This window comes from Vombatus ursinus, unplaced genomic scaffold, assembly GCF_900497805.2.
Source record: "Vombatus ursinus unplaced genomic scaffold, bare-nosed wombat genome assembly UNPS02014951.1, whole genome shotgun sequence".
Taxonomy (NCBI): Eukaryota; Metazoa; Chordata; class Mammalia; order Diprotodontia; family Vombatidae; genus Vombatus; species Vombatus ursinus.
Window position 1 is genome coordinate 2,554,477 of NW_020954729.1, and position 12,804 is coordinate 2,567,280.

At 35.2% G+C, this 12,804-nt stretch overlaps 1 protein-coding gene across 2 annotated transcripts in view; it reads right to left on the reverse strand.

Moving 5' to 3' along the window:
* MTM1 (myotubularin 1) overlaps positions 1 to 12,804 on the reverse strand; it is a 108,297-nt gene that overhangs the window by 48,744 nt on the left and 46,749 nt on the right. For both annotated transcript variants that reach the window (XM_027845085.1, XM_027845086.1), the window contains exon 5: positions 768 to 878. In XM_027845085.1, the coding sequence (XP_027700886.1) occupies positions 768 to 878 (111 nt within the window). The remainder of the gene's footprint in view (positions 1 to 767; positions 879 to 12,804) is intronic.

Here is a 12,804-nt window from a genome sequence, read left to right on the forward strand (position 1 = left end):
GTTTTATTTCCTGTTAATAGAAGGATGAATCTCACTGATTAAAAGGCAGTTAACGTTATTGTCTTCTCTGAAAGTAAAGGCAGCATAGAAGTACTCCATGCACTTATTCCCTACACTACTACCTTATTCCCTAATCATGTGGTGATCCAAAAACCGAATAAGTTCTTGCTATTTCATTAAAAACACGCTCTATTTATTTCTTCCTGCTTTTCTAACATGCTATTGGGGAGGGTCACCTGGAAAAGGCCTCAGGAAAAACGGTACCCTGCTCTCCCCCCAAAAGGTTTGCTTATTCTTGTACTAACAAATATTATACCAAAGGGATATAGTAACAATACTAGAAAGGGACAATTTCTTTCCCCTCCACATTTGTTGATAACTTTTTTTTTTCGGTGAGGCAATTGGGGTTAAGTGACTTACCCACAGTCACACAGCTAGTGAGTGTTATGTGTCTGAGGCCGGATTTGAACTCAGGTCCTCCTGACTCCAGGGCCAGTGCTCTATCGACTTCACCACCTAGCTGCCCCATCCCTCCACGTTTGTCAACAAAAGCAGGTACAATCATATGTAAAGTGATGCTCTTGACAATTTTGGAAAACCAGATCTTGAGAATGTATGATACAATTAAAGAAGGAGGTGAGCATCTGAATGGAGAAACATTTTCAAAATCTTAGGTTGATATAGGTGTTTCAATTTCCAAAGATTTTTTTTTGTTTGCTTGATATCATTTATCCCTTGCTTCATGATAAAAGTGTTAAATATCTTACTTTGCAAGTAATGTCTAGTCCATAGGAATTTTCTCCTCTGCTTGAAGCTCCTCCCATTTTTTCAACTCGTGCAATGACACCCAGAGGAATGTCGAGTAATGCGCCAGAATCCTAAAAGAGACACAAATGCAAAAGTAAATAGTTTTGTTAAAAATCAAGAAGTCAAGTAGATCTCTCTGGGGCCCAGGCAACTCTTTATAATTATAGTATAAATTAGTTGTTGATCTGCATTGGCAGAGGGGTTGTCCTCACCAGAAGTTTCCTACATTAATGAAATCACATTCCCACCCTCCTACCACCAAACACATGATGAATCTACCAAAACTTCACAGGCACTATACTGGAGAATTTACCGTGAAATTGTAAAACTTTATGGATCGAAGTGTGACACAACATAAACAGCAAGGATTAAAATAGGCGTACACGCCCAAATCTCTAAAAACAATCTTCCAAAGTCTAAAACCCCACACGGAACAGATTTTTGGAAGCCCATCTGGTTTCTTTGAACTGTTGATTTTTCTTTCTTTTTTTTTTTCTGATATAGATATATTTGTGGAACCACACAATATATACATCCATATATCAGTTCTTTCTGTGGAAGTAAAAAGCACTGTCATTCATAGTTGATTTGAATGTTCGTATTACTCAGAATAGCTTACTCATTCACACTTACTCTTTGAACAATATTGTTATTAATGGATATAAAATTCTCTTGGTTCTGCTCGTTTCACTTTGCATCAACCTGATCATCGATTCTTAGAGCACATTAGTATTCCATCACAATCATATACCACAATTTGTTCAGCCATTCCCCAATTGATGGGCATCTCCTCAATTTTCAGTTCTCTGCCACCACAGAGAGAGTTGCTATAAGTATTTTAGAACATATGGGTTCTTTCCCTTTCCCCTGATCACCTTGGGAAATAGACCCAATAGCTTCTGTAGTTAACATTTTTATCACTTCTTAACAGCATAGCAATACTTCATTCATATACCACAATTTGTTTAGCTATTCCCCAATCAACAGGCATGTATTTTATTTTGTTTCCAGTTTTTTGCTACCACAAGAAGTGCTAGTATAAATGCTTTGGTGTATATGGAACTTTCTTCTTATCAATGACCTTCTTTATAATGCTTTGGGCATAACTCCAGATTGCTCTCCAAAATGGTTGGGTCAGTTCACAGTTCCACCAACAAAGTATTAGTGCCCCAATTTTTCCACATTCCCTTCAACATTTGTCATTTTCCCCTTTATCATTTTAGCCAGAAAGGTGTGAGATGGTATCTCAAAGTTGTTTTAATTTGTATTTCTCTAATCAATAATGATTTAGAACATTTTTTTTCATACGACAGACTATATATAGCTTTGATGTCTTCTTCCAAAAACTGACTGTTTATATCCTTTGACCATTATTCAATTGGGGAATGATCGATATTCTGATAAATTTGACTCAATTCTTTATATAGTTGAGACATGAGGCCTTTATCTGAGAAACCATCTATAAAAGTTTTCTCCCCAATTTTCTGCTTTCCTTCTAGTCTTGGCTACATTGGTTTTATTTGTACAAAACCCGTTTAATGTAACGTAATCAAAATTATCCATTTTACATCCCCAATGCTCTCTATCTCTTCATAAATTCTTCCCCTATGCATAAATCTGATAGGTAATAAGTGCCACGATCTTCTAATTTACTTATGATATCTCCCTTTATGTCTAGGTCATGTATCTATTTTGGCCTTCTCTTGGGAAGTGGTATAAGACATTTGGTCTATATCTAGTTTCTGCCAGATGGCTTTTCAGTTTTCCCAGCAATTTTTACCAAATAGTGAGTTCTTATCCCAAAAGCTTAGAGCTTTACATTTATCAAACAAAAAGTTACTATAGTAATTTACTACTATGCATTCTATACCTACTCTATTCCACTGATCCACCCTTCTATTTCTTAGCCAGTACCAGATTGTTTTGATAATGATCACCTTATAATACAGTTTAAGATCTGGTACTGCTAAACCTCTTTTCTTTACATTTTTTTTCATTAATTCCTTTGATATTCTTGACCTTTCATTCTTCCAAATGAATTTTATTTTTTTTCTAGCTCAATAAAATAATTTTTTGGTAGTTTAATTGGGATGGCACTGAATAAATAGATTAGTTTAGATAGAATTGTCATTTTATATTCACTATGCCTCCCTATGACCAAGTAATATTTCTCCAATTGTTTAAATCTATTTGTATAAAAAGTGTTTTATAACTGTGTTGATATAGTTCCTGGGTTTGTCTTGGCAGGTATACTCCCAGGTGTTTCATATTGTCTACTGTTATTTTAAATGAAATATCTCTACCTCTTCATGCAGGGCTTTGTTGGTGATATAAAGAAATGCTGATGATTTATGTGGGTTTATTTTACATCTCGCTACTTTGCTAAAATTATTGTTTCAACTATTCTTTTAGTCGAATCTCTAGGATTTTCCAAGCATACTACCATATTTCTGCAAAAAGAGTTTATTTTCTCATTGCCCATTCTGATTCCTGCGATTTCTTTTTCGTCTCTTATTGCCATTGCTACCATTTCTAGTACAATATTGAACAATATTTGTGATAATAGGCATCCTTGTTTAACTCCTGATCTTATTGGGAAGGCTTCTAGCTTATCCCCATTACAGATAATGCTTGATAATGGTTTTAGGTAGATGCTACTTACCATTTTAAGGAAAAATGCATTTATACCTATGCTTTCAAATGTTTTTAATAGGAATGTGTTATATTTTGTCAAAAGCTTTTTTTTTGCATCTATTAATATGCATGATTTCTGTTGCTTTTGATATAATCAATTATGTTAATAATTTTCCTTATATTGAACTAGCTCTGCATTCCTGGTAAAAATCCTAATTGGTCAAAATGTATAATCCTTGTGATATATTGCTGTAATTTCCTAGCTAGTATTTTATTTAGGATTTTTTTGTCAATATTCATTAGGGAAATCGATCTATAATTTTCTTTGTTTTTGCTCTTCCTACTTTAGGTATCAGCACCATATTTATTTCATAAAATGAGTTTGATGGGACTCCTTTGCCTATTAGCCCAAATAATTTATATTAACCCAAATAATTTATATTAGCCCATATAATAATACTGGAATTGGTTGATCTTTAAATGTTCAGTAGAATTCACTGGCAAATCCATCTGGTCCTGATGCTTTTTTTTTTTTAAGGAAGCTCATTTATAGCCTGTTCAATTTCTTTTTCTAAAACGGGTTTATTTAGATATTCTATTTCCTCTCATGTTAATCTGGGCAGTTTATATTTTTGTAAGTATTCTTCCATTTTTTAAATTGTTAAGTTTATTGGCATATAATTGGGCAAAAAAAACCCCTCATCTTAATAATTGCTTTAATTTCATCTTCATTAGTGGTGTAGTCACCTTTTTCATTTTTGATACGAGTGATTTGGTTTTCTTCTCTCTTTTTTAAATCATATTAACCAATGGTTTATCTATTTTTTAAATAAAACTCCTTGTTTTACTTATTAATTCAATGGTTTTCTTACATTTGATTTTATTGATCTCACCTTTCATTTTCAGGATTTTCAATCTGGTGTTTAATTGGAGATTTTTAATTTCTTCTTTTTCTAGTTTTTTAAATACACAAGTCACTGATTTGCTATTTCTATGTTTTATTGATATAAGCATTTAAACATAAAAATTTTCCTCTGATTACTTTTGCTGCATTCCATAAGTTTTGTTGTATGTTGTCTCATTATTATCATTCTTTTTAATGAAATTACTTATTATATCTATGACTTTTTCTTTGACCCACTCATTCTTTAGGATTAGATTAGTTTCCAATTAATTTTTAAACTGTGTTTTCATGGTCCTTTATGAAATATAATTTTTATTGCATTATAATCTGAAAAGGATACATTTAATATTTTTGCTTTTCTGCATTTGACTATAAGGTTTTTATGCCCTAATATATGGTGAATTTTTGTAAAGGTGCCATGTACCGAGAAAAAGGTACATTCCTTTCTATTCTCATTCAGCTCTCTCCAGAGTCTATTGTATCTAGCTTATCTAAGATTCTATTCATCTCCTTAACTTCTTTCTTATTTATTTTTTGGTTATATTTATCTAGTTCTGAGAGAAGACTGAAGTCCCCCACTATTATGGTTCTGACATTTCTACCTGTAATTAATTTACCTTTTACTTTATAAACTTGGCTGCTACGGCAATTGGCACATATGTTACTTCATTATCTATGGTACCTTTTAACTTAAGGTAGTTCCCTGTTTCTCTCTTTTATTAAATCTATTTTAGCTTTAACTTTGTCTGAGATCATCATTGCCACCCCTACTTTTTTTTTTTACATCAACCAAAGCATAATAATGTCTACTCTAGCCCTTTATTTTTACTCTATGTATACCTTTCATTTTAAAAGGTGTTTCTTTTAAACAATATATTGATGGGTTCTGGTCTTTGATTCATTCTGCTATCCATTTCCATTTTATGAGTAAACTCATCCTATTTACATTCAAAGTTATAATTACTATTTGTGTATTTCCCTCCTTCCTATTTCCCCCCACTATTTATCCTTCTTTCTCTTTTTACTCTATCTCTCCCTAGAAATCTAATTTACTTCTGACCACAGACTCCCTAATCTGCACACCCTTCTAAGAGTCCCTCTCTAATCCTATCCCCTTGCCCTCCTGTTACTCTATAAGATTTTTATACCCAACTAGATGTATATGTTATTCTCTCTTTAACCCAGTTCTAATGAGAATAAGGTTCCCACACTGCCTGCCCTCCATCCCATCATCCCTTCCACTGTAAACGTTCTTCCATTCACACTTTTGTATGAGATAATTTGCTCCATTTTACCTCTTCCTACCCAATTTTACTTTTTAGGATCATCCTATCTTAATCAACTCAACCCCAAACCCTCTGTCTATGTATACTCTAACTACCCTAACAATAATAACATTCTTAAGAGTTCCAATTTTCCTTAATGATGTGAAAGTTGAAGTTAAAGTTCTTGAGGCCTAGTCTGCTTCTGATTTTGCTGATTGTTGATTCAGTGGAGTTGGCCTGGAGGTGTTTGCACTTCACTCAGACTAAACCTCAGCCCCTGGAGTCTTCTCTGAGGTCCTCTCAAGATGTTTTTAGGAGGAGAACTGCTTTACACCTTTATTTTTTGCTGCTCTCTGTTCATTTCATGGTGATTTTCTGTCTGTTTGTGAAGGAAATCTGGAGAGTCTGGAAATTTCTGACCTACTCCACCATTTTCCCAGAATGCCTTAATAAGGTAAATATCCCCAAATACCCTTTTTCCCTTATAGGATATAAACAGCTTAACCTTATTAAATCTCTTATGATTAGTCTTTCATGTTTACCTTCTTATGTCTTTCCTGATTATAAGTCAAATTTTCTATTCAGGTCTGATCTTTTCCTCAAGAATGTCTGAAATTCCTTTAATTCACTAAATATTCATTTTTCCCCTTACAGGATTAAACTCAACTTTGCTGAGTATGTTATTCTTGGTTGCAAACCTAGCTCCTTTGCATTTTGGAATATCATACTCTATATTCTTTGGTCTTTTAACGTAGAAGCTGCAATATCTTGTGGTATCCTGACTGTAGCTCCACAATATTTGAAATGTTTCTTTTTAGTTGCTTGTTATATTTTCTCCTTGACCTGGGAGTTTTGAAACTTAGCTATAATGTTCCTGTGGGTTTTCATCTAGGGATCTGTTCAGATGGTGATTGGTGAATTTTCTCAATTTCTATTTTACCTTCTAGTTCTAAAACTTCAAGGTAATTTTCCTTAATAATTTCTTGAAGTATGGTGTTCATACTTCTATAGTGACTATACTTCACAGAACAAATATGAAATTTGGATTTAGTCAAAGGGCCACACTGGAGGACCTAGAGGGCCACATGTGGCCTTGAGGCCATAGGCTCTCTACCTCTGGAACTTTTTTTTTTTTATCATGACTTTCAGGCAGTCCAACAATTCTTATTTTATCACTCCTCCATCTGTTTCCCAGGTCAGTTGTTTTTCTAATAAAATATTTCATGTTGTCTTCTATTTTTTATTCTTTTGATTTTATTTTATTGTTTCATGATGTCCTATGAAGTTATTAGCTTTCCTTGCCTGACTGTATTTTTTTTTTTGCTTTTTGGTGAGGCAATTAGGGGTTAAGTGACTTTCCCAGGGTCACACAGCTAGTAAGTGTCAAGTGTCTGAGGCCGGATTTGAACTCGGGTCCTCCTGACTCCAAGGCCAGAGCTCTATCCACTGCACCACCTAGCTGCCCCCAATCCAATTCTAATTTTTAAGGAATTATTTTTCTTCAGTAAGTTTTTGGATCTCTTTTTCTAATTGGTTGATTTTCTTTTCATAATTTTATTGACATCTTGCATTATTCTTATTTCTTTTCCCAATTTTTCCTCTATCTCTCATTTGGTTTTTAAAGTCCTTCCAAGAACTCTTTTTGGACTCATGACCATTTTATATTTTATATTTTTCTCTGAAGCTTTACAAGTAGCTGTTTTGACTTCACTGTCTTCTTCTGAGTTTGAACTTCAATCTTCTTTATCACCATGGTAACTATGGTCATGTTCTTTCTCTGTTGTTTGTTGTTTTTTAAATGACCTATTTCTTGGCTGTTAACTTTATGTTATGGTTGGGCTCTACTGCCAGGGTATAGGGGAATAATATTTCAGTCTTCAGGTTTTTTTATGCTATTGTTTTCAAAGCTCTATCTGTGGGCAGGGGAGAGGGGGCTTTGATTTTTTTGATTTCTCCAGTATGCTATAATCCAAGGCCAGATGTGATCACTGCTCTTTCAGTTTATGCCTTGGTTTATGAATGACTTGAGATACTCTTCTCCAACCCTGAGCCCCAACCAGGGCCCTGGCATAACCACCACCACAAAATGCACAATCACTGCCACAAACGCTTTTATACCTTGCAGTCCAGGAAACCTACCACCAGCCTCTGCTATTTCCCTGCCACAAACATCAGTTTACCTCACTGCCCTGGAACTGAAACCAGGGACTCTGTTCTCCTGTGAGTGACCACAACCAGTCTTCTAAGCCCTCTTGGAACCGGGAGCAGAGACCCGCCCCTCTGCCATCACATTCACTGGCTGTGCTAGTTCCTCTTTGCCTGCAACCACAGTCTGTGACTGTGTCCAGCCAATAAGTCTGGGCCCCTGTCCATTATTGGTAAAGGGTCCTCACCCCAATAAGCTGCAACCCCCACACTGTCATTGGGCCGAAAATTCAGAAGTGATACAGATGCCTCTCTCCCCCCAGGGCTTGCTCTGTGTTGACACACTTCCTTCTCAGCTGGACCACCAACCTGTAGGTCAGAGCTTTCCTAACATCCTCTAGAGTTGTCTTAGGCTAGATGATTGCTTTACCCAGACTACTTATTATTTCTGTTGCTCTAAAACTTACTTTGAGGCATAATTTTAAGTTATTTGGGGGGAAATTTGGGAAAGCCAGGTAATTTCCTGACTTATTCCACCAACTTCCCACAATTCCCTTCCTCTACTACTGATTTTTTAAAAGAGAAAACTGAAAGCCTGGGTATACTCTGCTATTGCCAAGATGTGTGATCATGAGCAGGTCATTTTAACCTGTGGGTCTCAGTTCTAAATCTGGAAAAATAAGAGACAGGATTCCATAACTACTTTTAATGTCCCTTCTACCTCTAAAATTTTGTGATCTATATCTAATCTATAATCTGATGCTTTATTCCTCAATCTTCAAATTTTTACTTAAATTGTATTTTTGTACCTTTGTTCACACTTTCTACATTTTTCTTGACTTATTCAATGCTAAAGGCAGATCTTTAAGCTAGCAACTATTAATGCTGGAAAAATGAACATCTGCAGTAGATCCTGTTTGGAAAAAAATCAAGGATTAATGATTTGTATTTCTAAAGACTAATTTGCAATCAGTGCTTCTATATATTTATTATGAAAATGGGGCATTATCCTTTCTTCCCCCTGCAAACTGATCACCTTCTTGGGACACAAAACAAAGTTTTTAAATAGCCAGTTTTAAATAGCTAAATTATGCAATATTTACTCGCACTAGGGCACCCAATAAATATCTGTCAAATGAATGAGTATTAAAAACCAATGTTTTCTTCATAAAATTTAAACACAACTTTTAATAACTATCTAGAAATCAAAGCATTTGGTAGCCTGGAATAGAAGAGTTTTAGGAGTAAGGGAATAATTGCAAATATTAAGATTTTATTTATTCAGATCAATCTGCTTTACCAAAGATTCCATCAATGTTTTGGATTATATTTGTTTCTTTTCTTTTCTTTCTTTCTTTCTTTTGTTAGGCAATTGGAGTTAAGTGATTTGCCCAGGGTCACACACCTAGTAAGTGTCAAGTGTTTGGTCTGAGGCCAAATTTGAACTCAGGTCCTCCTGACTTCAGGGCTGGTGCTCTATCCACTGTGCCACCTAGCTGCCCCTTGGATTATACTTGGAAAGAAACATTTTCTGGATGTTACCATGGCACAAAGAGACAACACCATATGACTTGAACTTGATTGCCTTAAGAGAGAGTTGTTACCCAAGAACTTATTTAAAAGAAAAAAGAAACTTTCACCTACTGCCAAATAATTGCAAAAACATCAGCCAGCTTCAGTAAGGGTGTCTAAGCTATGTTGAGATTTATCGAGTTTTGTGAAATTTTCTAAATGTTAAACCATATTCCTCAACTTCCTAAATGTCTCTTTAAGAAAAATATACTTGCATGCTAAGTGAAAATTCACTACTCTACCATCAACATTTTTGTCAAAATGTAAAAACAAAAACTGTGCTTCAGATGATGTAAAAAACGATGCTCTTTGTACCATCCAAAGAAAGCAGAGTAGCACTGACCCAAGACAGAACTGAAAGAGGATTTTGAAGAAGGAGTAGAGATATTTGTAACAGGCACAAAGGCAGAAGAAGAGAGTTGGGCTGCAGACCAGAGGGAACCTCTCATGGCTCCCCATGAGCATGGGTCAGAGGAAATAAAGCATTTAAGCAAGGCCCACCCTGAAGCCAACACTGTTGTCAATACTGCTGGACAAGTGTCAAGCCAGTGAATCCTCTGTGAGGTTAATGAAGAACTATGCTTAAGGTAAGCAGCCAGGAAGGTTCTGGGGAACTCACAGGAGACCTAGCTATAGTAATTTGCTATTATTTTCCACTTCCCTCCATGCTAGGTGTGGCCTTGGACACTAACCTTTCTGAGAGAGGCAAGCAGGAGCTCACATGGCAAATCTGTATTCCCCAAATGTCTAGCATGTGGCTTTATGGTCTAGCCTCATGCTGGTCCACAGCCAGTGGTGATCTGAGTAGTAATGTTGTGTTCTGGAGATTAAACCTAGACATGCATATTTTATCTGCCATGACTGAGCTCAACTATCTATCCAAAGGAAAAGGTATTGAGTACAGGAAATTGCAATGACAGGTTATCTACTGGCCTACCAGTATAAAAATGCTATCATGTGCTATGTTCTGCCTAAACAAACTAACAAAGACAAACTGGAAGGTCTAGGGAAAACAAAATTATCTTTGCCTTCTCTTGATAGTGTGAACTGACTAAACATTATTAAACATTTAAATTTTTAATTTAAATTAAGTTTAAGGTCCCTTCTGGCACTAAAATGCTATGAATATGACTAAGTATGGTAAAGGAGTTGAATATAATTTTGAGTAGAAGCAAATAAAACTACATAAGAAAAATAACTATGTCATCAGTAGAGAACCACAGAGATAAAATCTTATCACATTCATTTCTCCAAGGAGCCAAACCTTAAGGCTGGAAGGTAGGTGAGTATACTACTTGCTTCTACATGCTACATGGCCAAGCACTACACTAGGGTTTCTGATCGTCACTTTCATAAAAATGAAAGTGAAAACAGATACTAAAATCAGTTGGAAAGGAGAATGAATTGAAATGGTAATCTTGAAAAGATTTAAAGTTACTTCTTGAAAAAAAATGAGGAATCTACCAGTCGACAATCCTGCTACCTACTTGTTGGTGCTGATATAATTGATCTGAGAAAAAACACAAATCTAGCTCAGACTGCTACCAAATTCATAGCTCTCACTGTAATAAGCAATATAAATTATCAGTACTGCTGGCACTTATTAGAGGATTTTATCTTGAGTTCAATGAGATCTAGCACCTATCCAAAGATTAAGATATCAAATATTTGAGAGCTGCAGTTTAATGGGCACATTAACTATGTATTTGTGGCCCTAGCTTCTCCAAGTTTTATCCTCAATTTGTCAACAGAAAGCCAACCAATGCATCTCAAGCCCTTGTACAAATCCTTTTTCTGAGTTATAATATGATGATGTTGTATAGGAAGGTCATAAGAGAATCTGACAGTTTTTGTTTATTTATCTTTAGTAAAGCTACAGCTGAAGGTATTTGCTCACCGTGCTACTCAATAACCTTTATACAAGAACTCACATAATAAATTTGTTTGACTTTAGTTCCAGGAAAAAATCCTGTCTCTGTAAATGAATTTACATCTGTTCTTTTGTCAGAAAACAAAAACTCTATAACCAAATGTGTTTGCTTTGTTCTTAGCAGCCAGAAAGTTCACAGTCATATTGACTGTACAAATATTAAAAAATGTGTCCAATCCTCATGCCTGAAAGCATGTACTCCTCCTGCTTCTTTCAAGTTCTGTTTTATTATTTTTTAAAAATTAATTTATTTTGATTTATCAACAATCACTTCCATATGCTTTTGAGTTTAAAATTTTTCTCACCCTTCCCAAGATGGCACACAATCTGACATAGGCTATACACATACATTCCTATTAAATATATTTTCACATTAGTGATGTTGTAAGTAAGAATTAGAACCAACAGGAGCAACCACCAGAAAGAGGAAACAAAACTCAACAGAATAAAAAAACAGCAAATAGTATGCTTCAATCTGTATTCAAACTCCATAGTTCTTTCTTTGGATGTGGATGTTTTATTCTTTAAAGTAATATTTTGCATTTCTTGTAGTTTGTGAGTCATCTCAAGTTCTTTTGTAAAGTAAGCAGCTATTAAACCTTTATTCTATTACATTATATGTATAATGTAATAACATAGAATGCAATACTACATTAAATTATATTAAACATATAACAAACTGGAAGGATCTCATTTTTGCAAAGAGGGCTAGGAGCGAGACTAGATTTCAGCTGTCAATGGTACGGCACCACCGGACTATCAGAAAACCACAATATCTGTTTCACTAGGCCTTAATCAATTAATCCCTCAACAAGCATTTACTGAGCACCTACTATGTGTGAGGCACTGTGATAAGTGCTAAGGATAAAAAGGCAAAAATGAAACAATCCTGTCCTTGCTTTCTAGATATCTGAGGAGAAACACTGTCTGTATACAAGCATATACAAAAGAAACACAAGAGAATTTTGTAGAAAATGGAAGGTGTGCAGAAAGGCTTCAGGTATAAGGTGTCATCTGAGTTAATTTTTTAATTTTAAGTTTAATTTTTTTAAATTAATTTTTTAAAAATTTAATTTATTTATTTTTAGTTTTCAACATTCACTTCCATAGATTTTGAGTTCCAAATTTTCTCCCCACCTCTCCCCTCCCCTACCCCAAAACGGTATGCATTCTGAATACCCCTTCCCCTGATCTGCCCTCCCTTCTATCACCTTCTCTTATCCCCTTCCCCTTCTATTTTCCTATAGGGCAGGATGGATTTCTATACTCCATTGCCTGTATATCTTATTTCCGAGTTGCACGTAAAAACAATTTTTAACATTTGTTTTTAAAACTTTGAGTTCCAAATTCTCTCCCTTCCTCCCTCCCCACCCACCCTCACTGAGAAGGCAAGCAACTCGATACAGGTTGTACATGTGTAGTCATTCAAAACACTTCCATAATAGCCATGCTGTGAAAAACTATATTTCCCTTCAACCTATCAACCCCCCATTTATTTTATTCTCTCCTTTGACCCTGTCCCTCCTCAAAAGTGTTTGCTTCTGATT